General features: G+C 40.7%; 1 protein-coding gene across 7 annotated transcripts in view; it reads left to right on the forward strand.

The window, feature by feature from the left end:
* SAV1 (salvador family WW domain containing protein 1) overlaps positions 1-27,163 on the forward strand; it is a 94,979-nt gene that overhangs the window by 22,573 nt on the left and 45,243 nt on the right. For 3 of the 7 annotated variants that reach the window (XR_003856268.1, XR_003856271.1, XR_003856269.1), the window contains exons 3-5: positions 5,060-5,330; positions 6,517-6,672; positions 24,970-25,292. Coding sequence is in view for 2 of the 7 variants with exons in the window: in XM_029598351.1 (XP_029454211.1) it covers positions 5,060-5,330; positions 6,517-6,672; positions 24,970-25,168 (626 nt within the window). In the remaining 5 variants the exon portion in view is untranslated. Of the gene's footprint in view, positions 1-5,059; positions 5,331-6,516; positions 6,673-12,313; positions 13,017-24,969; positions 25,770-27,163 lie in introns of those variants that run through there. The other 4 variants (XR_003856270.1, XR_003856267.1, XM_029598352.1 and 1 more) reach the window with 4 other exon arrangements.

A 27,163-nucleotide genomic window follows, 5' to 3' on the forward strand; every position in this document is an offset into this window, starting at 1 on the left:
CCAATCGTCCTGTTTGGACGATTGGCTCATACCGGCAAAGTCGGAGGCGCTTTGCAAGTTGGTGGTTCAATCGGTCGTGGACCAACTACAAGCGCTCGGTTGGGTAATCAACTTTGTGAAGAGTCACCTAATCCCAACCCAGCAGTTGGAATTTCTGGGAGCCCGATTTGACACCTCGGCGGGGAAAGTCTTCCTCCCGCGGTAGCGGATGGTCAATCTAATGGATCAAGTGCGGGGCCTGTTGGCTCTTTCATTGCCTACAGCCTGGGATTATTTACAGGTGCTTGGACATATGGCGTCTACTCTGGAACTGGTTCCTTGGGCTTTTGCAGGGGGTGCTGCTTTCCCGCTGGGACCACAAGTCTGAGGACTATCAACTGATTTTACCATTGTTGGAGCCCACGAGGTCCAGTCTCAGTTGGTGGTTATCCCCCGACCACCTTCTCCAAGGGGTGGATTTGGAACCTTCACCTTGGGTCATAGTTATGACGGATGCCAGTTTGACCGGCTGGGGAGCAGTCTGTCAATCCAGAGCAGTACAGGGTCAATGGTCCCCTCGGCAAGCCACATGGTCAATCAATCGGTTAGGACCAGGGCGGTCCATCTAACCTTGCGTCAATTTCTCCCATTGGTGCACTGCAAGGCGATGCAGATCCTATCAGACAACGTGACAACCGTGGCATGCATAAACAGGCAAGGAGGCATGAGAAGTTGTCCGGTAGCCGCAGAAGCTAGTCGCTTGGACTGGGCGGCGCGTTTTTTGACCCACATAGCAGCTTCATACTTCGCAGGCGTGGACAACGTACAGGCGGATTTTCTCAGTCGGCAACACCTGGATCCCGGAGAATGGGAATTGTCTCCTGAGGCGATGCAACTCATAGTTTGCCGGTGGGGAATGCCGCGCTTGGATCTCATGGCGACCCTGTTAAATACCAAAGCGGCTCGTTTCTTCAGTCGAAGGAGAGAACACTGGTCGGAAGGAGTGGATGCTCTGGCGCTTCCGTGGCCTCGCCGCATACTTCTTTGTGTTTCCTCCATGGCCTCTGGGAAAGATTCTAAGGCACATAGAGTCCCACCAGGGTCTGGTTATCCTAGTGGCTCCAGAGTGGCCAAGAAGGCCATGGTTCGCGGACCTCGTCAACCTAGCAATCAACGGTCCCTTGCGTCTCGGGCATCTCCTGAATCTTCTACAACAGGGTCCAGTATTTTTCAATCTAGCGGATCACTTTTGTCTGGCGGCTTGGCTTATGAGAGGAGGCAACTGAGGAAGAAAGGTTACCCGGAGGCTGTAATTTCTACTCTTCTTAGAGCTCGCAAGACTTCGACGTCCCTCACTTATTCTAGAGTTTGGAAGGTTTTTGATTCCTGGTGCAGTGAGTTGGGGGTGTCCCCAAGGAGGGCATCTATAGGCCATATTCTCGTGTTTTTACAGGGCAGTCTGCAAAAAGGTCTAGCTTATAGTTCTCTTGGAGTACAAGTAGCAGCCCTGGGCTGTCTACGGGGCAAAATTGACAGTTCTTCTGTGGTCTGTCACCCGGATGTTGCTCTGTTTTTACGCCGGGTTCGGAATTTGCGTCCTCCGGTAAGGGCGCTCTGTCCATCTTGGAGCTTGAATTTGGTTCTTAGAGGTCTTTGCGCTCCGTCATTTGAACCTATTAAGCGAGCTACTATGAAGGATTTAACTCTTACGGCGGTTTTTCTGGTGGCTATTGCTTCAGCGCGTCTGGTTTCGGAACTACAGGCATTGTCGTGCAGGGAGCCGTTCTTGCGTATTTCTGAGTCCGGAGTGTCCTTGCGGATGGTTCCTTCCTTTTTGCCTAAAGTGGTTTCGGCTTTTCACGTAAATCAGTCGGTGGAGCTACCTGCCTTCTCTGAGGAGGATCTCCGTTCTGTTCGTGACCTGAAATGCTTGGATGTCCGCAGGACACTTTTGCGGTATTTGGAGGTGACTAATGATTTTCGACAATCGGATCATCTGTTTGTTTTGTGGAATGGTCCTAGAAAGGGACTTCAGGCTTCTAAGACTACTATCATCCGTTGGTTGAAGGGCACAATTGCTTCTGCATACATCTGTGACTGTCGTCCTGTACCTGATGGGCTTAAAGCTCACTCTCTCAGGGCTCAGGCGGCATCCTGGGCTGAAAGTCAGTTTGTGTTGCCCCAGGAAATTTGCAGGGCGGCCACTTGGAAGTCATTGCACACATTTGCTAGACATCGGTTGGATGTCAGGGGTCCGGCGGATTCCTTCGGCAACAGTGTGCTTCAAGCGGGTCTCTCCGGGTCCCACCCCATTTAAGGCGGCTCGGGTACATCCCAGCAGTCTGGACTGATCCTGGTACGTATAGGGAAAGGAAAATTAGTTTCTTACCTGATAATTTTCGTTCCAGTAGTACCAAGGATCAGTCCAGACGCCCGCCCAAGTCTTTTTCATATGGGAGAGTCCGCTCATATTCTTTCTGTTTTTTATTTCCTTCCAGTTTCTGATTATGCAGTGTGTGTGTTGTGTATAGGTTCAATTATTGTGTTTTCAGTGCAATGTTCTATTTGTTCTAGTCATGGGTTCTTTAAAAAAAAAAAAAAAAAAACACTTGACAGCATGAGAGAGGTATATATTTCATTCTGCTTTGATATTCTTATACTGAAGGATCGCAGGTGGCACTCCAGTATATCTAGGGGGTGCTTTTTAGCTTCTCTGACTCCATCTGCTGGAGGGGAAGCATAACACAGCAGTCTGGACTGATCCTTGATACTACAGGAACGAAAATTATCAGGTAAGAAACTAATTTTCCTGTCCATGTAGAAGCAGGTCAATTTGAGTTTAGTTCATTTGTTGGTTTCCAGCCTGTTGCCTTCAGTTCCATTGTTCTAGGAGTCTTGGACTTTACGCTCCTCTTGGGTTACAGCAAGAAGGAGCATACTTGGGCGCTGGTCATCTCAAGGTCTCTGTGCTGAATGGTACTTGCACTTATAGATCCAAGTGTATTGTAGCAGAATACAGGAAACTTAAAAAATGTTTATCGCTTCACCTTCCTCTGTGCTAGCTCTGCTTTTGCTGCTTGTTCTAAATGTTCATTTGCCATGAAGGCATACAATTAAGAAACTGAAAGCAACTAACAGAAAGAAATATGAGTCACTGAAGAGCTAGTTACCTACTGTAGTTTTCTTTGTAAAGCCATCTACAAAAACTCCTTTTTTTTTTTTTTTTTTTTTTTTTGTTAGTGTTTTATTTATGATTACCTTATGCCTCTGAAATCCTTAATGCAGAGCAATGTTATGGTCATTCGAGATTGCCTTCTGAAGGCATCCTGTTACAGAGCAAACTTGTTCTGAAATTTATATGATGTGTAACGCAAAACTAGTGCATCACTTTATAAAAATACTTCTGTATAACCCTTCAAAGTCTCTTCCTACTTGGTTTTATTTTTTGCCCTGGTAGTTCCTCCTTTCTCCTCTTTTTTTTTTCTTCCTGCTCTGTCAGAATCCGTGTTGGTATCTTGGCTCCATGATCCTTCATTTACCCTGTCCAGGGGATGTTTTTCCCATTTGAATAGATTCACCCTCCCTCTGCTCCTAATCTTAGTCATATGGTCCTGAGGTTCGGAGCCATGTAACAGATGACCCCCCCCCCCCCCCCCCAAACTCTTTTCCTGGTCTCTCTTGGGCTCATTATGATATTGAGTCATACCCATATCATTGCCACTGTTGTACTGCAGTAACTTAATGGATGGAGTAGGACAAAAGATTGAAGACTAGAAGCTCCTTCTTGCAGTAGTATAAACTTGCATGTTGTGGATTAAGACGCTGGAGAATTGGAATAGTTTCATCTCCTTAGAAACTACAGCCAAGCAATCATGGTCTCAAACTAGTTCTATTTAAGTCATGTATTTGCTAACGCAGTATTTCTTTTGTAGTGGCATTCTCCAAATCTGTATTTCATGCCTCACAAGTTTGTAGCTCGTGTGCATATTTTAGGTGTTAATTATTAACAGTAATAGAACTTTAACATGGATGAGCTTCCACTCATTTAGATAACAATAAAACATGTACAAATTGACACAGGTTTTTAAAGTAGTCACAAGTATCTGGCCCTGTGGCTTAGGCCAGAGCACATAGTGCTGTAGTGCTGGAGACTCTGGTTTGAGCCTCCTTTCTAAGGCTATCTAATATCCGATGCAACATGCTTGATCAAGGGGTGAAAGGGAAGGAAGACTGCTGCTACTGTGTCAGTGTCTGGATGGAGAAGTAGAATATAAATATCTTAATTACACTTCCGTTATAATATATTTCAAATAATTGTGCTATGTGATATAAACAGCTTTGGGTCCTTGTGAAGCAAAGCTGTATATAACTTTCAGAATAAAATATTTCTCTTCTGCCATTTCAGCCAGCTAAGAGGGTTTATCACCTGGGCATACCATCTGGGGCTGAAAGAGGACTTTTAAAAAGGTTGGGGTGGAGTTGGAGTAACTAGCGATGTGGAACTTATGAAATAGCTTGTGGTAAAATAAAAATGAAGTGAAAGTGAAATCAGGTTAAAACTTGAACCCTGTTACCTTGATAGATTTGTTAAACACTGTCCTTGTTCTAAATCACAGGGAAAGCCTGATCAGAGAGCGTTTAGATTTTAGCTGGATGTTGGTAATCAAAGGTTAATGGTTTGGTTTTTTTTAATAGGAGGCTGTCCCTAAAGTTCTGAAGTTCTAATAACCATGTATTTTAAAAAATCTGCAGTGCATGTTTCTATTTCTCTAAAATTAAGTTTGAGGAAGCAGCTGATGGGTGAATTTCAGTTGACATACACTAGATCAGATATGTCAAGGGTTTTTCTCATTTTGTCTATGGAGCGAAATGCTTAGTACATCTGTTGGGACATGATCATGGAGAAACTTGAGATTAATGGTGAAATTAAACCATGTTCTGTAAGACATTTAAAAGTGACTGCATTTAGAAATGCCATTGCTTACCATAAGAAAACAAAACTAATTTTCTCTACAAGCTGTTAATTTCTCACATGGTCCATGGCCTTTTTTTTGAACCATACTTTTTTTTTCCTTTTCAGGCATTGGGAGGGTTGCTGCTACATCTTTAGGAAATTTAACAAACCACAGTTCTGAAGATTTGCCTCTTCCTCTTGGTTGGTCAGTGGACTGGACTATTAGGGGGAGGAAATACTACATAGATCATCACACCAATACAACTCACTGGAGCCATCCACTTGAACGGGAAGGCCTGCCGCCTGGCTGGGAAAGGGTTGAATCGGCTGAATTTGGAGTCTATTATGTGGATCACATCAATAAAAGAGCTCAGTACAAGCACCCCTGTGCTCCAAGGTAGAGTATCAGTGCTTTCAACTTGGTTATTCCTTTAATCTGATCAGATCTAGTTTTGGGAAATCCAAGATGCCTTCTTTTGAGGAACATCTTTGAACAATTTGTAAAAACATTACAAGCAGAAGCCATCCTGACTTTTCCCATTACAAAAGGAATAATCTTGATGTTTGATTTTTCCCAAGCTGTGTTATAACGGTCTATCCTGTGAAGGAAAATGTACATTTTGGGTTTTATACATATTATATTTATGGATAGATTGTCAGTACTCTGCTGAATTACATGGTTACATGTAACTTTTTAAGAACACCCAAAACCTAATTTTCAAACACCAGGTGCTTATGTGTACAGTATTGGGTTATTTGGCTAAATGTACACATTTTTTATGCCAGATAAACATGTATATGTTAAAAATGAGTTATGCACATAGATTCAGAACACATCTATTGAATGTGGCCAAATTTATGCATATATGTTATGAACTTATGCATGTAGTTTTAGTCAAATGAAAATCCACTTCAGTGCACTTGCCCTCTCTATACACAACTTGTTTTACCTGCAGAAGCCCTGAATAAGCTTTTGAAAATGTACTACTTAAGCCACCTGGTCAAGGCCTAATAGAGAGCTTCCACAGATGGACTAAACAGTTCATTGCACACACAGGCTATATAGCTGTGTCAAAAAACTTAAACATTCAGAAATGTAAAAATATTTGTAATATTACACACACACTAGATAAGGTCTTTAACTTCTAAAAATCTCTTTAAACTGTATGTACCACAGGTGCTTAAAGAACAGATGATAAAATCCCTTAGCTGCCTTGCACAAGGTACAACAATGAAATGTTGAAGTGCAGTTTTACTGAAGAAAATGAGGTGATTTTAATTGTGTGGGTGTGTTCTCAAGACTGGTGTATAGTGCTTGGGTATAATTTGATCTTATAATGCTTTATAAACGTTTTTTTGAGGCATCAGTATTAGAATAAGAGATACCTTGTCTTTTCACAGTAAAATTTATAAGGGCATATTTTTAACCAGTCATGATAGGCTCTTACATATGTTTACTGTAACTCTCATCTTTAACATGCAGAGCTTTTCTGTTTCTGTGAAACTTAGATTTGTCTGGATCAGTGTCTCAGAAATGTGACATCCTATTTGGTTTGGTTTTTTTTTTTTTTGTTCTTTAACAGCGTCCCCAGGTATGACCAGCCGCCGCCTCTTCCTCCTCCTGTGACATACCAACCCCAGCAAATTGAAAGAAGCCAGCCACTTCTGGTCCCTGCAAATCCATACCACACCGCAGAGATCCCAGACTGGCTGCAGGTCTACGCTAGGGCTCCAGTGAAGTGAGCATTCCTGTTCTATACATCTCCTTTTCCTTTCTCTGAAAGAAGCTTTTGTCTTGTTTAAAAGTAACATTCTGTAAAGCATACTCCTTCCTATATTTTAAGTAATTAAATTTACGAAGATGGAAAAGATGTTTAGGAAAATGGAACACTTTTCAGTTTTTCAAATTATAGGGAGTTGACCTAACTGAGAAAATTAAAAAAATATATATATTTAAAAAAATTAATGAAAGCTAATCTTTAATAGTGTTTTGATAGCCATGGACTTTGATTGCTAATTTTTGTGTATGTTCTTTACTAAAATGAACCTTTTCCGTTTGACAAGCTGTGGATAGATCACTCTTCAGTGCTATCAGCAGAAACTAGTTCTGTTTTTTTCCATTACTGTCTATTGATTTTCAGTATACAAGTTGGAAACAAATTAAATAAGACTAGCCAGGAATATGACAGATGTAAGAATCTGGATATCTGTATATCGTATAGAGAATTTATAAAAAGGCAAAACAAATTACTGTTCTAATTATTCCTCTAAATGAGTTAGAGGAAAAACTGATATAATCTAAATTTTGAACAAAACAGAGTAGCTGTAAGTAGAACCATCACTACCTTACCATAAGTTAAAAAAGAAAATATGAATATATTAAACTCTTCCAAAGAAGGAAATTAAGCACTTCTTAACTCTGAATTTGGAAAGCTGAGTTGATTTTCAAAATACATAATTGTAATTTTTAAACAAAATTTTGCATTTAGCAGGGTACCTAAAGAGCACAAGTAGCTCCTAATTTAGAGACATTGGCAAATAGAAAAATTGTCCTTTCGTTAGTCAAAGAAGTAAATCTGGAAAGAGCGGACATTGCAACCCATAGAGATCTTAGTGATATTACAAAAGAAAAGACACACAAAAAGTTCTTTGTTAGGCTCTAATACAAAGGTAACCTGTGTTCCTTTACAAGATACGGTCTGTAAAGACGGCTCTCAATTCCTGTGTTAAAAAGGTGTTTGAGGAGAATAGAAACTGAATAAAAAGCCTTAAATATAGGTGGCAAACTTTCCCTAAGAAGCTGAAGGCGCACACTACCTGAAAATTTAAATAATTTCATGTCTGATTAACATTTATTTGATGATTAAGATTTGTATATTTTTTAAATGTATACCATTTTCCTACATTTTCACTCTTCTGGTACTAATAACATTTTGTATCTACAACTTTGAAAGAGATGAAGTCTTTTCCAGTCTGAACCTCTGATTTCCTGGCATTGTCATTGTTTGAATAGTAAATTGTTCTACTTTACTTCTCACTTTGTCTGGCAGCAAATCTTTTCTTAAGTCAAAAATTATTTTCATAAAGTTTCTGAAGTAAGATTGGTGACACATCTGTTCAGCAATGCCTTCTGCAGCTTGCTTTTCTGATGAGATCCAAATGCCACATTACAGGGGACCTCAAGCTGATGACCCCACTATAGGCTCCTGTGCACTGGCCATGGCTGCCATAGCAAGACTTGCTGCCCATCAGTGGATCTTGGTAGGGGGCTTGGAGAGACCAAGATTTCTTTGAATTTCCCAGTGATTCAGCACAACATGTTAGGCCCGGAGCTGGAATAAGGTCATTGACCCTTTCTTAGCTGTACTCCGTGATGAAAGAATCATTGTCATTCTGCTCTGCTGACACCAAAGGGTGCACAAACTTGGCCATCAGATCTTTGAGTAACATCCCTAGAGAGAAAAATCAGCATTCCATGTTTGTGCTTAGATATACCAAAGCTTCAAAAAAAAGCCATGAAAAAGAATGCTTTCATTAGTCAAAGAAGCAAAGATGTTAGAAGCAACCTTGATGGGTAAGACTCAGTTGCAGCCATTTTGTCTATCTAAAAATGGCCCTGCTTTCTATTCTGAGGTATTTTTTGTGCTATCTATGAAGTTGTGTGAAAGGCGGTAAATTAAAACTTTGGAGTAATAGTCCTTGCCTCCACAAGTTAAGATTTCTTTTTGGAATCTTTCACCACTGTGCTCATATATCCTAATGTTGGAAAACCAGTACAACAAATATGCGGCAGCAGAGAGCCACCAGTAATATGCTTATGTTACTTTCTTAATTTATACTTACAAACTAAAGCCTAGATTCATCAATCTGCCATAAATATAGCAGAAGTAGCGCCTGTGATTTAAAAAAAAAAAAAAAGGTATGGTTAGGGTAATTTTCCTGGTACAGTTTCACGTAGCTATTTTACCGCAGCATTCGTTAAATGTATCGCACTGTGATATTTTCACATCACAAGCTGAGAAGTCCCCGGACAGGCTTTTACCACATTTTGGGCTGCTGCTGAGAGAGAGACTCTGTAGAGACTCAACTAAAATTTACTATACCACTGTAAGAGGGGCAGTAGTAACTCAGGGTGGGTTCTGGAGGGCAATTTTACACTCGCAGTCATATGTATGAATAGCACAGTTACTCAGTGAAAATTTAATGTGATTTGGAGTGATGAAACATGAAAGAAAAGTAGATTTTTACCATTTATACCACATTCTCTCTACCTAGCTTGATTGCAATCAAGCTAGGTAGAGAGAACATGGTACAAATCTACTCTTCTTGTTCTTACTGCCCCCTTTTACAGTGGTATAAAAAGTTTAAAAAAACAGTGGGCCTCCACAGAGGCTCCCCTCAAAACGGGATTTACAGTAATCCTTGTTTTGGCCATAATGCACAGCTATCGCAGGCATAATGCCAAGAAAAAAGGTGTAGCTTTATTTCCGGTGTTAAATCCCACAATAGTATGCATTATGTTATCGCACACAGTCATCTGATCCTAACGCTCGCAATAACACCCTAATGCATTTTGATAAATGACTTCAAATACTCAACAATTTTCTCATCAACCACCAGACCCTCTGCTTTGTGGTCCCTGGATTGGTTAAGTTTCAGATACCATGACTACCTTGCAATAATTTGCTTCTGGATCTTTATCAATTAGTCTGTTAAGTCTTTACTTTTGTTGGCTTCTTTGTTTGCCTACATTTTTATACCCAGGTTTATATCAGATATGGCAATCTTTGGGAGCATAATAAAAATCAAAGAATCCCTTGAGGATTACTGCTCAAGGGATTCTTTGCTCAAGGGATTGACGTGAGCCAATGTGCTAGAACATGAGAAGGGTTGTAGCCCTGTTAAGGGCAAGAGCCCATGAGACTGGGAGCACTCTACAATCTGATACCATTTCCCATAATAACTTTTTTCAAAAACATTTTTTGGTTGAATATTTGTAAAACAGTTTTCTGCTTTTGAGCAGTAATCCTCAAGGGATTCTTTGATTTTTATTAAGTTGACATTTTGAGGAAGTGAGCCATTATTCCAAATAGTTTATTAGATTCGTAAGAATAAAAATCTTTGGGAGCATACATAATTTTATAGTGATAGATGGCATTCTCACATCTGTAGTATCACCAATTATCTCTCTATCTACTTTGGAATATTTTTGTGCTTTATGCTTCTGTGAACAAAATGTCACCTCTTAAGGAGATTAACAATCTTCAAGGTCACTGGTATTCTGCATGTCTTGGTATGAAATTTGTTATTACATACAGGCCGATACAGTACAGTGCACTCCGGAGCGCACTGTTAACCTGCCTTTGGATGCGGCACCTAATAGGGCCCTCAACATGCAAATGCATGTTGAGGGCCCTATTAGGTATGCCTGCGCGATACAGTAAGTAAAATTTGCAGCCAAGCCGCACATTTTACTTTAAGAAATTAGCGCCTACCCAAAGGTAGGCGCTAGTTTCTGCCGGCACCCTCCGACTTAATATCATGGCGATATTAAGTCGGAGGTCCCGAAGAGTAAAAAAAAAAGTTCAAAAAAGAAAAAAAAATTTTTAAATGGGCCGGCGGCTGTCGGGCCGAAAACCGGACGCTCAGTTTTGCTGGCATCCGGTTTCTGAGCCCGTCGCTGTCAGCGGGCTCAAGAACAGACGCCGGCAAAATTGAGCGTCGGCTGTCAAACCCGCTGACAGCCGCTGCTCCAGGTCAAAAGAAGGTGCTAGGGACGCGCTAGTGTCCCTAGCGCCTCCTTTTGCCCGTTTCTACCGCACCACCTAATTTAAGTACTGTATCGCGCGCACAGGTGAGTGGCCTGTGCGCGCGATGTTCTTGTCTTCACTACCTCTTTCAGGAAGGTATTTTATAAATCCAAACCAATTCAGATTCAAGTAACTTTATTGGAAAAATAATTTATACAACCTGAGCAGCTTAGAAAAGTTCTCTGTTCAAATCCTTAAGCAGATCACATACCTCATTTCTTTTTATTGCTAAACTTTTGCCTCCTGCCACAGCAGTCCAAGTCTCAGCTTCTCGTTGCTTTTCAACTCCCTACTTTCTAAGATCCCAGCTCAGACCCAAAGCTAGTATTCTTGCCTGGGCAGTAATTGAGGCCAGACAATAAACGCTCCCTCTGTGCAATACTCTGCTAATCCACTTTGCAGTTGCACTGCACATATACAGATTTCAATCATAAACTTCACTTTTTGTGGGGCCATGCCCTTTTTTTCCTCTGTCACAGTTGACTAAACGTAAGTTCAGGTTTTGTTTTTTTGGGGTTTTTTGCATGCATACTACAAATTGAAAGATTTGATTTTTAAAAAATAAAACTCACACTTAGTGAACCTGAGGTAATCATAAACTTACTATCCTCACTTTTAATCTATTGCAGACCCCTTTACAACACACACTTCTTGTTTATCAATTCATGTCTTACTTCATCTGTTTTCTTGGCTTTGCTTTTCGTAGCTTCCCACCTTGTCACATAGCTGTTGCTTTAGAGAGCTAACAATTGTAGTGGTAGAGATTTGGTACAGCAATTTTATCAGTTAAGTGGTGGTCCTCTTTGAGTTACTGGAAAGACAGAATGGAATTGAAACAGATCCTTGACTTGATAAGTTTCCTTGGCACAATTGTTTGGCTGTCAACAACTGGGATTCAGTCCCCTTCTACTGTAAAATAAATAGGATTCCATCTCCTGCTACAGGGCTGCTGTCTAAGATTTTAATCTCTATACAGTGACTTACCTTAACAAATTGTTTGACTCTTCTGGTTCACACCTCCCATTACTCCACCAAAGTGGGTGGGCCAAAAAAATATTCTCCTCCTAAAAATAGTTTGAATCCAGGTTATATTGATTTTTTAATCTTTTTTTTTTCCTCTTGAGCTGCACTTAGGTAACAGGAGGTATAGGTTCCCCACAGCCTGATATTGGGTCACTATGGGAAGGGAGTTTGTGCTATATCAGTGTTGACCAAGCTCTGGAGACAGAAATTCACTGGGGATAACAGCAAGAATTTGAGCTTGGAAAAGGTTTAATATCAATAAAGCTTGATGTTGCGAACAGTTTGAAAAGTTGGAAGAGAATTCAGGCGCTTTGCTTTCTCTTTAGTAATGATTGATAGATGCCTTTCCTCCAGGTTCAAGTTGTTTAACAACTGCAAAAGAGAGCGTGTGTACATTTCATATGAGACTTGTATTCTGGAGCAATCTCCTAATCAGTTATATTCCCCTTTCAAAGCTTTGCTAAATATTTTAAAACTTTTTTGATTGTGCTTCCAAGAATTTTTGATGTCTTGAGAAGCCAAACTTTTTTAATTTGTTAATTTTTAGATGCAGAATGATGGTGAGAGGTGCTGTTTCTTCGGCAAGTCAAGAAATAGCCTTGGAGGATGTCTTAGTATTTGATCTGGTTACTGCCCCAGCAATATTCTCCAAATGCATCAGTCTGAGTTACAAATAGTGAGCACTGGACATGCAACAAAAGAAAATTTGTCAACTCTTAAGAACAGTAATGAAATGAGACTAAGGAATGTTCAAGTCAACAGTAGCTATGCTAAGCTTCTTGGAAGCTAATACCATTCTTCATTAAATTGGCTAAGATCTCTAAAAGCAGGTTGGTTAGGTAGATTGTAAGAAGCAGCAGTTGAGTCCAGTTTTCTATTTGCCTAACAGTGGTCTCTACATGTTCTGCAGAACAGTGTTTGTTGTTTGCTACAAAAATGATGATTCTGCTTCTTCTTGCCACAAGACCATTGCTAACAATATTAATAGCATCGTGTACCTGTCCTTACTTATGACTTGTTCATATCTTCTTACCTGCTTCTAGTATATCCTCAAATGATATTTCTACATCTCATCTTTTATAATTTTGAAAACTAGTCTTTCATGGATTACGGTGTAAATTCTAAGTATGCTATTTAGAAATCACTTCCCATATAAATTTGGGACAAATCCAATGAGATTAAATTGGAAGCTTTCATTTAATCAATATCCAGTATTCATGTTTATGGATAGAAGTTGCTAGTCCAAAAGCTTTAAATCTCCTATCACCATAGTTTCCTATATTTTTTCCTTGTATCTCCTTCATTCCTGTCTATCCCAGTTATGAGGAACCATTTTTTCTGTCGCACACTGCCACTTCTGTGTTAACATTTTGCAGAAAAGGCCCATATTTTATGTAGGCTGGTGTAGGTATATTGTATGTTAAGGCACAGGAAACTCATGAGATTTTCAGTCTTTTGCATGGAATGTTTGTTCTGCCTCCTGTATCCAAAATGAAGTGAGGTGTAGCTCTGTAGGGTATGCTTGACAAAATAAGACTGGACCAGCAAGTGGTGGCATATTACAAAGCACAGGACTCTGAACCACTGCCACCTGTAAATACTAGTTTTAACTCCTATCTTTTTTTTTCATTTATATTCACTGCTTGCTTGAGGCCATTGCTTGCACAGTCATGAGTACGGCATTATTTTCTCATTCAAAGCTGGTCAACCAGACTGAAGTTGAGGCATATGGAAGGTGCAATGCAGGAAGCTTGCACTACTGCTGCCTACATTGTGGATAAACGTAGGACATTAGTTTCCACCATTGACATTCTGGCACCTTTCATGAGTATATATTCACTTATAACAAAGTACACTGGTTTAAATTATTGGAAAATTGTGTGCTGGGTGTTCTAAGAAATTTTTTAGGATGTGTAATGAGATGATTAGAGGAAGCATAGTCGGGCATCCAGTCCTCCCATGGTGGAAAATCCTTAATTTTTAAGGTGTATTTAGCAATCTGTACACACAAAAAAAATTTGATATCTTGTACTACTACCCTGCATGTGGCCCATTTGTTCTACCTGTGTTTGTTAGCCTGTCTATCCCATAGTGCACTCTATTCCCTAATTTTGTGGCCACTTTTCAGTACCCTACAGCGTGCTCTGCCCTAATGGGTGTCCTTTGGTGTACCCTGTATGGACTTTCAATTTTAAGTTCTGCTGGCCACCACAACCTGAGGGCTCAACCTTAAGGGAAACGTGGCCATACCTGCAGAAGATTTTGTCCTGCATGGTCATTGTCTGAAGAAGCCTGTTATCCCTAAGTTCAGCCTGCTCCTACCCTGGGGTTTACCCTGTAACTGGCCAATGTGGCCTGACATGCTTCTCTTGATGGAGGTAGACCTTAGCACTACTCCTCAGGAGTAGGGAGGTTGCAAGGCCAGCCAGGGAGAAAAAGGTAGCCCTTCCTACAACTTCTCGATTACTACAGTGATCGGTTCTGGGACCTGTACTGTTTAATATATTCATAAACTAAAAGAGAATGGCAAGCGAGTTGATCAAATTTGCACATGACACAATTATTCAAAGTTATTAAAACAGCAGCGGATTGTGAAGTACTGCAGCGGGACCTTGTGAGACTAAGAGCTTGGGCAGCTAATGGTAGATGAAATTTAATGTAGAAAAATGCAAACTGATCCACATAATGACAAATAAGCCCAACTACAGGTACATGATGCTGGGTTCTGCATTGGGAGTCACTACCCAGGAAAAGGACCTGGTAATCCTTGTGGAAAATATGTTGAAATCCTCAGCTTGGTATGCAGCAGCAGTGGTCAAAAAAGCAAATAGAATGTTAGAAATGATCACAAAAAGGCATGGAGAATAGAACAGAAAATATATCGCCTCTGTATTTAGTCCTAATGCAACCACACTCTGAGTTTGGATGTAGTTCAGGTTCCTCCTCTCAGAAAACACATATAGCAGAATTAGGGTGCAGAAGAGGGCAAAAGAAATGATAAAGGAGATGGAACGGCTGTCCTGGGATGAGGCTGTGCAGGCTGGGGCACTTCAGCATGGAAAAGACAGCTGAGGGGACATAAGTTTTTTATAAAATCATGAGTGGGGTGGAATTGGTCAATAAAGGACAGTTATATTTACCCTTTCAGAAAAATACTAAAACAAGGGAATGTGCCATGAAACTATCAACCAGGTTTAAAACAAATAGAAGGTACTTTGGGGCGGATTTTAAAAGGCCCGCGCGCGCCTATTTTGCATAGGCCGCTGGCGCGCGTAAAGCCCCGGGACACGCATAAGTCCCAGGGCTTTCGAAAAGGGGAGGGAGGGGGCGTGTCCGGGGGGCGTTCCAGAAACGCTGCGGTGTTTCGGGGGCGGGCCCAGGGGCGTGGCGCCGGCCCGGGGGCGTGGTCGAGGCCTCCGGACCAGCCCCCGGGACCGGAGGACTGAGCGGGGCTGCCGGCGACGCGTGCAAAGTTACGCCTGCTTTCAGCAGGTGTAACTTTGCCGACAAAGGTAAGGGGAGGGTTTAGATAGGGCCAGGGGGGTGGGTTAGGTAGGGGAAGGTGGGGGGCGGGCGAAGAAAAGTTCCCTCCGAGGCCGCTCCGAAATCGGAGTGGCCTCAGAGGGAACAGGCAGGCCGCGCTGGGCTCGGCGCGCGCAGGTTGCACAAATGTGCACCCCCTTGCGCGCGCGCCGACCCCGGATTTTATAAGATACGCGCGTATCTTATAAAATCCAGCGTACTTTTAAAAAATCTGCCCCTTTGTGCGCAGCGTGAAATCAAGCTGTGGAATCTGTTACCAGAGTTCAAAGTGATTAGCATAGCTGGGTTTAAAAGAGGTATGAACTTTTCCTCTAATATCTTGTCCAAAGTGCATTATTAGTCAGACTGTGGAAAACTTATTGCTGTCCTTGGGCATGAGTGACAGGAAATGATCTGCCAGGTACTTGTGATCTAGATTAGCCACTGTTGGAGACAGGATGCTGGGCTTGATGGACCCTTGGTCTGACGCACGATGGCATTTATATACTTTAAAAGGTGTGAATAAAATGGAAGGCTGTGAAGAATTTAGTGGTAAAATAAAAATGCCATAGTAGACTTCTTTTAAAATGTAAACTCTTAATTCAGCTGCTGCACAGAAAGGGAGGCATTGAAGGTTTTTATTAATAGCTAAAGTATTCCATAACGTGCTAGCAAGAATCAGAGGTGTCAGTCTAGTAGAGAACAATTAAACAGAATTAGAAGAACCATAAGAACACTTTAGCAGAAATCTGAATATTGAAAAATGAAGAATATTAAAAAAAAATAAAAATTGATATGAAGGAAATGAGACGTTTTATTAAAATCAAGATATAATGTATAAGGAGTATGGAGAGACAAGCGGCAAAGTTATGGGATGGCTAATAGGAGGAAAATGGCCAGAGGTATATATCTGATCAGGGACAAATGCTTCTACAGGTAAAAATAAAGTGCTTAGGTTATTTTTATAACATTACTCTCGAGTATTTGGAAGAAGTGTACAACTTGCAGGATTTTTGGGGATTTTGGTAGTATCACAGGCCTGGGCTGACAGTAAGTGATCAGGAAGATGATATGCATCTGGATGAAATATAAGTAGGAGTTCTTTCCCTAAATGGAAGAAAAGCCTCTGGTTGTGATGGAATAAATAGGGAATTTTTTTAAAGATATAAATAACTAAATAGCTATGTAAAAAGACATATGTTTTATGGCTGTTTTGTAATTGCTCATTATTACACTAAGGGGTAATTTTCAGAAATATGTATGTGGTTAAAACTGGGCTTTGTGTGTAAATGCACTTTTGAAAATTGACATGCCAATGAATTGTCAATAGGCTTTCCGTGCATAAACTGGCTTGAAAATTTATGATGTGCTACTTTTAAAATGTGTAAATCCTTTTGAAAATTACCCAATTTTTTTTAAATGTACAAAATTGATACCTGTTATAGGTCATGTGATAGCACACGGAAAGGGCGGAGTAAATAGCACACACATACAATAGCAAATGCAACAAGAACTAATGGGTGGCAAAAAAAGACCTGATCAATAAGTCTCAAAAGGGCACACTTATTGAGAATGCAGTCACACCAGTGGTGTGCATTGGTTAACACCCTGTGAACTGTAATTTGTTAACCAATGTACACACTGGTGTGACTGCATTCTCAATAAGTGTGTCCTTTTGAGACTTATTGATCAGGTCTTTGTTTGCCACCCATTAGTTCTTGTTGCAGTAGCTCATATAAGACACATTGGGGCAGATTTTCAAAGGGTTACACGCGTAACCCCCGAAAAGCTGCCCCTGCGCGCGCCGAGCCTATCTTGCATAGGCTCGATGACGCACGCAAGCCCCGGGATGCACGTATGTCCCAGGGCTTGCAAAAAGGGGCAGGGCGGAGGCATGGCCGGAGCCTCCAGGCACAACTTACCCGACAAAGGTAAGGGGGGGTTCTAGGTAGGGCTGGGGGGCGGGTTAGGTAGGGGAAGTTAGGAGGAGGCGGCCTTAGAGGGAATGGAGGAAGGCTGTGCGGCTCTGCACATGCAAGTTGCACAATTGTGCACCCCCTTGCGCGCGCGCATGTTATAAAATCGGGTTTACATTTGTTCGCGCCGGGTTGCGCGAACAAATCTACGCCCGCGCGCACCTTTTAAAATTTGGCCCATTGTTTTACTCAGTGTTGACCAAGTTTTTTACTAAAATCTTGGGAGGTAATTTCAAAAGGATTTATAAAAGTAAAACTGGGGTTTTTGAAAATTTGTACTTACAAATGTAACTCCTATGAAAATTTGCTCCTAAGCCTCTAAGTTAAAAAGGGTAACAAATTGGTGAAGCTCAATCTGACTTTTTAGAAGGGAGATCTGTAGGGCACAATTTTAGACTTGCAGGTGTGTGCAACTCCAGTCCTGAGTGCCACAAAGAGGTCTGATTTTCAGGATTTCCATATTGAATATGCATGAGGTATATTTGTATGACTGCCTCCACTATATGCAAATACAGGGTGGCCCATGGAAAAGTAGCCCGCCTCCAATAGCAGTGCATTAGAAGCAGGCTACTATTCCATGAGGGCACCCTGTATATCACATGCATATTCATTGTAGATATCATCTGGAGTTGCCCAGCCCTGAAATAGTCTAAAATTGCCCCCTACAGATCTTCCTTTTAAAAAGCCAGCTTGCTCTTCCCCAGTTTCTGGCACTCAAAAGCAGTGTTACCCCTGCCTGGACTTAATGTTTCTCAAGTAAGATTTGCAAATGGTAATGTTATATTTGCTCTTAGTTAATGAAGGCATTTTGATTCTATAGCATGAGCATTTCTCATACAACCATTTTAACTAAATATGGATTTGGTCCAAAGTTCAGAAAAAGGCTTCACATTCTATATCCAAATCTTTTTTGCTTATGGGGAAAACAAGCAATGTATTGTCTTCTTTTCATAATAACTAGAGGTACTTGGCAGGATTGTTCTTTCTTCCCCCTACTATTTAATTTAGCAACAGAAGTGACTGTAATTGTAAAGAACCAAATGAATGACTGGTGTCTTAACAGATTCTAAAGTACATGCAGTTTTAACTGTATTTTGATATACTTTTATGCCTAAATAATGCAAAATACTTGAGAAAATGATAAAAGGTCTGGGAAGGTATTAGATTAGCAGACAGATGGTGAAAAATCAATTTGATAGCTTGGGCAAAAAATAAACATAATTAGTGATAAATATAACCTAAGATTAGAAAGCAATACTTTTTGATATACAAATTACTGGTTAAATGTGATAAAATTACATTGTAGATTAGCTTTGAAGCAGGCAATGAATTATTGTAAGACATGGACAGATGTGCCCCTGTTAATTGGTGATTTGCTTTCAAGGTGTCCCTTTTAATGTTTCATGATAGTTACTTTAAGCAATTAGACTCTGTAGTTTTCTATGGCGGAATAAAATATTCAGGGTGACACTAAGCATTAGGGTTGGGAGAACCTGAACTAGAAGGATATAACTGGACTTTAAGAACTCTTATTTTGCTGCTCACCTTCAATATATTGTAGATTTGATTTCAGGAAGAAACAAAATATGCAATAATCCAACCAAAGTGTTGATAAAATTGTGCCTGTTCCATCTGCAATATTGCATGGAACCATTTAAAGAAACAAAGCTATGGCCAGAAAATATATACTCTCTGTTCTGTTTGGCAGAAATGTCTTGAGATGATCTTCCCTCTGTTTAACACACTCCTAACTTACCAAGTCACTATGGCCTGGATTCTCTAAGATTGCAGACCTTAGAGAATCCGGCGGGAATGGGGGGGGGGGTGACGTGGGGGGGCGGTCCTGCGATAGCCCTTTTCGCGTGCGATAGCATTAGAGAATGACCCCCCTATGCCTTAAATTTATCCACCGAGTTTAAAATGAGTTCAGAATGAAAAGTTATCGGGCCATGTCGTGACCTATCTCAGGACCATGGGAGAACATAAGAACATAAGAAAATGCCATACTGGGTCAGACCAAGGGTCCATCAAGCCCAGCATCCTGTTTCCAACAGTGGCCAATCCAGGCCATAAGAACCTGGCAAGTACCCAAAAGCTAAGTCTATTCCATGTTACCATTGCTAATGGCAGTGGCTATTCTCTAAGTGAACTTAATAGCAGGTAATGGACTTCTCCTCCAAGAACTTATCCAATCCTTTTTTAAACACAGCTATACTAACTGCACTAACCACATCCTCTGGCAACAAATTCTAGAGTTTAATTGTGCGTTGAGTAAAAAAGAACTTTCTCCGATTAGTTTTAAATGTGCCCCATGCTAACTTCATGGAGTGCCCCCTAGTCTTTCTACTATCCGAAAGAGTAAATAACCGATTCACATCTACCCGTTCTAGACCTCTCATGATTTTAAACATCTCTATCATATCCCCCCTCAGCCGTCTCTTCTCCAAGCTAAAAAGTCCTAACCTCTTTAGTCTTTCCTCATAGGGGAGCTGTTCCATTCCCCTTATCATTTTGGTAGCCCTTCTCTGTACCTTCTCCATCGCAATTATATCTTTTTTGAGATGCGGCGACCAGAATTGTACACAGTATTCAAGGTGTGGTCTCACCATGGAGCGATACAGAGGCATTATGACATTTTCCGTTTTATTCACCCTTCCCTTTCTAATAATTCCCAACATTCTGTTTGCTTTTTTGACTGCCACAGTCATTCCAACAGATTTGGGCTATAGGCTCCTCACCTGGATTTTTGTTTTATTGGTATTTACAGATTAGAAGTACAGTGCCCAAGGCTAGTTAGAGAGAATCCTTAGCCTCATACCTATTGAAAGAATACAAATTTCCATATCTGAGAGAGAAGTGTTGGTGAAACATCAGACCCATGGTTTATAAATTTCTGAACAGGGTCTATTATACCCCTTTTCATTTGTATAGTGCTTTACATTATTGAGCAACAGTTACAACAACTGTAAATATTACTGGAATAGCTTGGACAGAACCAAAGCATGTATATAGAAAAGTACAAATCCTTTTGAAGCAATCTGTCACTTAGGCTGACTTGTGTTACAAATATAGAATTTTAGACATCCATTCAAAACATGGGGGATAAGTAAATCTAATGAAATTGCTGCTAAAACAGAGGGTAGCATATCATAGTAAAGGACCAAAATAACTTTTTTATTTATTTATTTTTTTGTTTATTTATAGCTCTTATATACCGAAGTTCGTATGTACATCACATCGGGTTATTGTGATGGTTGTAAATGCCATGCTGCGCGAGCTATCTTTATGCTTTTCTTGGAAACACGGTATAATTTTGATGTAGTTTTGGGTTGAACTTTTGTTCCATTTAGGTTACCCAGTAGCACAGTTTCTAGGAGCCAACAGATCATAGGTAAGGAGGTAGCATGGTTTTACCAGTCAAAGAAATTGATCTGACTCTGATCGGATGGCTTTAATTAGGAGAGCATGCTCTATGTACTGTACTTAGTTTCAGTGAAGCCTCTGACACATTTTTGCCTAAACATATACAAACTGCATGCTCTATGGACAAAGCCAACATGGATTTAGCCAAGGCTACATTTTTTTGAGGGTTTAAATAAGCATTTGGATAAAAGTGAGCCAGCTCCTATGGTGAATCTGGATTTCCAGAAAACATTTGATAAAGTCCCATATGAGATGATACTTTAGGAAATTAAAGCATGGGATAGAGGACAGTGTCCTATTGTGAATTGGTTAAAAGATAGAAAAAAGTGAGTAGGACTAAATGCTAAATTTTCCAATGAAGAAAGATGACTAGTGGAGGCTGCACTGATCTGCTCTGTGACCACTGCTTTTTAAAGGACCTGGGCATGAGAACGAGTGATGTGGACAAATTTGTTGATGAAACAAAATTATTCAAAATTGCTAAATCATAAGAGGATTGTGAGAAATTCAAGAGCACCTTGCAAAACTGGGAGGGTGGGCATGCAAATGGCAAACAAAATTTAATGTGGACAAGTGCAAAGTGATGCCCTTAGGAAAGAGTAACCCACCTTATAGCTAACCAATGCGAGGTTCCACATTAGGAATTACCATTTAGGAAAAGGATTTAGGCATCATCGTTGATATGTTGAAATCTTCTGCTCTGTGTGCAGCAGCACCCAAGGAAGCAAATAGAATGCTAGGAATTGTTTGGAAAGGAACAGAGAATATAGAAGTGTCATAATTCCTCTATCCTTCTCCATGGTATGACCTCAGCTTGAGTATCGTGTACAATTCTGGTCACCACATCTCAAAAAATATATAGCAGAATTAGAAAAGGTACAGAGGACAACCAAAATGATAAAGGGGATGGAATGATTCTCTTCTGGGGAAAGGCTAAAGAGGCTTAGGACTCTTCAGCCTGGAGAAGACAGCTGAGGTGAGATATGATAGAGGTCTATAAAATGAGTGGAGTGGAACGAGTAAATGTTAATTGGCTGTTCACTCTTTCAAAGAGTACAGACACTAGCAGATACACAATGAAGTTATGAACGGATACATTTAAAACTAATAAGAGAATATATTTTTACTCTGCATAATTAAGCTGTGGAATTCATTGCCAGAAGGTGTGGTGAAAGCTAAAAAAAAAAAAAAATAAATTTGGACAGGTTCCTGAAGGAGAAGTCTATAAACCATTATTAAGAAGTAGATTTCTGCAACTCTTCCTTTTCTCTGGTCTAAGGAGCATGGAATCTATCTACTCTTCGCGATCCTACCAAGTACTTGTGACCTGGATTGACCATTGTTGGAAACAGGATCCTGGGCTTTGTGGACATTTGGTCTGACCCAGTCTGGCAAAGTTTATGTACTTAAGGGCCCAAAGGTGGTGATCTGCTTTAGAAACCAGTTGCATGGAAGTTGACAAAGGGTAATGGTAAATGGAGTTCACTCTGAGGAAAGCAAGGTTTCCACTGGTGTGTGTTAGATATTGGTGTTGGGGTCAGTTCTCTACTATATTTTGTTAGCAATATTGTGAAAGATGGTTACCTTGTGGATCATATCAAAATCTTCAATGCGGTAAACATTCTGGAAGGTTGAAAAACATGAGGTGGGATCCAGTGAAGTTTCAGGACAGGTTTAGTATCTGACAGCTAAAATTTAAAAGCAGGGTTATGTAGTGGAATTGCAAACCCCCAAGGGAGCAGTGCACAATAGGTAAATTTGTGTGCACAAAACGAGTTAGATCGGAACAAGAATGTGACTGATAATGTACCCAAACAAGTGGATAAGGTGACAGCAAAAAAACAAAAAAAAAACAAGGATGCGTGGGTGCAAAGGGAGAGAAATTGCCAGCAGGAAAAAAATGATATTGGTTCTGCATACATTTCACAGCCCTTATTTCGAGTATACGGTGCAGTTCTGGAGACCACACTTTCAAAAGGATATAAACCAAATGGGATTGGTCCAGAAGGCAGCTCCTAGAATAGTCAGTATTCTTTGTCATAAAGCATATGGGGACAGACCTAACGATCTAAATGTGTTTATACCCTGGAAGAAAGGGGAGATATGACAGACATTTAAATACCTCCAAGGAATACATAGAAAGGAGGCTCAGGGATGAGGGTGCCCTGGTGGCAGGTCTCCCTGAGGAGGTCCTCTGTCTCTTAAGTGTCTGATTTGAAGGACAGGCCTGAGGGTGGAGCTAAGTCTTCATGCCAGATTCCTGCTGACAGCATTTCAGAGCAGTTTTGAAGACGCTGAAGGCTTTCAGACAGCAGTGGCCAACAAAATGTCTTTGTTCAGATCAGCAAGCAGGTAGTTGTGTTCTCTCTGACCAAGCAGTGAGGTAAAAGTTTTCTCAAGAAGTTGTCAAGGTGTGGAACTCTTATCTCTCATGGGCAGTAGATGGAGATTTGGACCTTATGACTAGTCCCTGAACAAGGACATGGTAACCAGGCTGTTCTCTAATGGAGCAGATTCTAAGTGGATCTCTTTACAATAGTCTTGAACAGGAAGTTAACCAGTCTTCTGCTCCAGGAAGGAATCAGATGGCAAGCTAGCTCCAGCTGCCTTTTCCATTCTTCAGGAGGCACATCTTCTGTATGCATAGCTTCCAATACCCCTACTGTTGAAAACTTTCATAAAACCTAAAAAGGACCCGTGAACTTTGGCTAAGAGAGATTTGGTTTCCAGTTGTGCAGCAACTGCCTTTCAAAAATCCAATTAGGCTGGGGTCTTCCCTTAACCTTAATCATGAAAAATCAGCTTGCTGCTTCCTAACATCCAGTCCATAGCCCTTATGGCCAGGATGTTAAGAGGAATCCTCTAGAACAGGGGTGCATGCAAATAAATCTCATGCATATTCATTAGGAATACCCTGAAAACCTGACTGAGTGGGGGAGGGGGGGGGGAGGTGCCTGTAGGACCAGGTTGAGCACCCCTGCTCTGGAAATTCGTGTGCTTTCTAATGGAGGGGATTTGCCATCTGCTGTGATGAGAATAGGCACCTAGATCCCTTCTCCTAGCCTTCATAAAAACTGCATGCATACTTACATTTCAGACTGGCCATAGAACCAACTCTGTTAAGCAACAACTGCACTGAAGTTTACCCTATTTCTGTTCATCCGCTAGCTTGCCAGATTTCATGCAGGGCTTGCTTCAATTGCAGTCCCCCATAAGTCAGCTGCTGTATCTTAGGACATCAGCTGATGAAAACCAGTTTTGACCCTCTGAATTATTATGAGCTCAAATACCTGACCTAAAAAGCCTTTTTTTTTTTTTTTTTTTTTGGTGGCAGTCACTTCAGCCCAGAGTCTGTGAGCTCCAAGCACTAGTGGCTTATCCAGTGCATGCATCCGAAGTTCCTGCCAACCTTTGACACCATTATGGCATTGTACAAGTACAATACAACTCTTACTTATTCCAGTAGAGCACATGCATGTAAACTGATGATTTCCACATACATCCTGTTTAAAAATTGCCCCCTAAATGTAAACAAAGGTTTCCTCTATTTCTGACACCAGGCTGGAGTGCCAGTGCGGTGCCTCAACTGATCCACAAATCTAGAGAGACAATACCTTACCTGCCAGTGGCTTAATCGGAGTGAAATTTGGAAAGGGGGAGGGTAAGGTTGACCACGGACCTGTAAAAAGTGCTCCAAATCCATGCCTATGAATGTGGTGGTGGTGTATTTCATTGACTGTTCATTCTCTTCAGAAATGAGGAGAATATAGAACAGGAATTCATACCTCAATGCCTAATGGATTACTTGTAGGCTGTGATAGCTTTTGTTTGCTCAACATAAGAGGGGTAGTTTATTCTTTCTTCATTAGATACATTCAAACTAATTTGCTTATTCTCATGCTGTTTCTTGTTTATAAATTATACAGTTGTTATATCCTTAACCAGTATCACTCCCACGGCTCTTCAGTTTTGTTTCTGAAAAATGAAGTAAATGTTTTTATTCTCGCTTCAGAAGTAGTTGTGTTTCTGATTGTTTTCCTCACGTATAGCAAGTGTTCTTTATATTTTTCTAATACCTGATTCATTGTGCCTATATTCTGAAATGTGCATCATATACTTCTAGACATACTGGCTTTTGGCAGATTTTACCATATTGTTTAATAGGCTTTGCTTCACTTTCCTCCTCCCCACTCCCCCCAAAAACAATGTTTTATGGTTAATTCAGTGCACGTGTCTTCGTACAGAGATACACAAATAACTAACTTTATCTGTTTTAAAACAGGTATGATCATATTCTGAAGTGGGAGCTCTTCCAGTTAGCTGACTTGGACACTTACCAGGGAATGTTAAAATTGCTCTTCATGAAAGAACTGGAACGAATTGTCAAACTCTATGAAGCTTACAGACAAGCCCTTCTCTCAGAGCTGGAGAATCGCAAGCAAAGGCAGCAGTGGTATGCACAGCACAGCAAGAATTTCTAAGCTAACGACTGAGCAAATTGAATTTTGTGAAGATTTGTACAGCTTTAACCATGAACCTGAAGTGAAGTTAATCCATGAACATGAAGTGAAGTTAAACCACAAACATGGGCTTTGGTTTAAACAGGTAGCTGCTTTGTACCTTTTTTTAGTTGACATTTTTTAATGTTTTATTTTTTTCCTCAATATATATATTTTTTTTATAGAATAAAAAATTGTATTTTTGTGTCTTGCAAAACAGAACCAGTGTTGCAAAATAGATGCTGGTCATTCTTTTTATAGCTATTAATTCTATTACTACCACTCAGCCATTTGCCTTTAATTGACATTCAGTAAAAGGGGAAGAAATGTCATCGATTAACAGTTGCTTTGGCATTTGTTTATGTACAGCACTGTATCTGTACAGAACTTGGACACTTTCTTGCGCGTAACTAAGCAAGCTGTTTACCACTTCGATGTCAAATCCATGATACTGGATGGGGAGCGGCGGTGGCTTTGAAGAAATGCTGCAGCTGAGGACGTCTAATGCTGAACCAAAGTTTCTACGAACATAAGTGAGAGGGATTTTTGTAAAGAAAATTAAGAATAAAACAATGTTCCCTGATGTGCTAAAAACTATTTTATACAGCCACAGTGGAGTTGACTTATTAAGAGGCCTTCTAATAGTGGCTAAACCAGAGCTTGAATAGCAACAACAATGGAATGTTGAGTGTATAACGAGAGTTGAGCATTATCTAATTTAAAAAAAAATGGATGAGGCTTATTCCTTTATAAATATTCAGAGGTGCAGAAAATACACAGCACATGTTCAAAGTAGTGATGTCAACATGAGCTAAGACCAAGAACCCAAAACTGATTGTTTGCGTTTCACTCACAAATGTCTGTCTTAAACATCCTCTCAAATAATAATGCTGCTTGGCTCTATTGGAAATGATAGAGGGAAAGAGTAAGAAAAACATGCACAAAACAAAAGAAATGTTATGCCTTAAACTACAAAGCCTGCTCCGCTGAAGTTTTGAAATGAAAACATATATCTCCTTAATTGATGAATAGCTCTTTTGTCCAAATACATGTAAGATTGGCTTCTTAGATGCCAATGCACACCTTTATTACTTTATGCTGTACTCTCCCTTACCAGTGCTAAACTGGCCCGAGAAGTCAGATTAGGTATAAAACAGATCAAAAAAGTAATGGAAAAGTAGAATCCATAGCAAAAGGTGTCCTTACAGTCCCTACCTTCTATACTATAGTTCCCTGTATGTACCCGGATCAGTCCAGACAGTGGGTTGAGCCTCCTTTCCAGCAGATGGAGACATAGAGAAAAACTCAAAAGGTATCCTATCAGGACAGTGCTCCCCCTGTGTCCCTTCAGTATTTCTCTGTCTCCAGCAGATGCAGATAGCGGAACCTGTGGTTCCCTTTCTTTGTAGCAGTTTTTGGTTTGCAGAAGTTCTTCTTCCTCCTTCTCTAGTTATAAAGGATCAAGCAAGTATTGGTTTAATTCCCAGTGTTTAAAAAGTTTAAAAACAAAAAAAAAAAAAGCTTAGACATCAGGAGCAGTTTTGTTCTGACTCCTCGCTCTTGCTTGGGCCTAGGGGGGGCCCTGTCCCCTTGATTTATTCAGCCTAGGACCCTTTTCCCGGTGGCCTGTTGCCTGGCTCTGGGGTGATACTGGTGGTCCAGTCCCTCCCCCGTTGAGACCCCTGAGAAGTTTCATGCCTCTGGTTTCTTGTCAGAGAAGTAAAATTCCTCTGTCACTTTAAGCTGCCTGGAAAAAAAAAAAAAAAGAGGAGAGAGGAGAGAGGCGCAAACTGAAGAAGGGTTATAAGGAGGAGGTTATTTCCACCTTGTTGCGTGCGCGTAAAACTTCAACCTCTCTCGCTTAACGTTCAGGTATGGAGAGTGTTTGAGATGTGTGCTGACTCAGGAGTACTGGCGCACAAGGTCCGGTGTCCCAGGTGTTATCTTTCCTACAGAATGGTCTCTCCAAGGATTTCT

This window comes from Rhinatrema bivittatum, chromosome 4, assembly GCF_901001135.1.
Source record: "Rhinatrema bivittatum chromosome 4, aRhiBiv1.1, whole genome shotgun sequence".
In the NCBI taxonomy this organism is placed as follows: Eukaryota; Metazoa; Chordata; class Amphibia; order Gymnophiona; family Rhinatrematidae; genus Rhinatrema; species Rhinatrema bivittatum.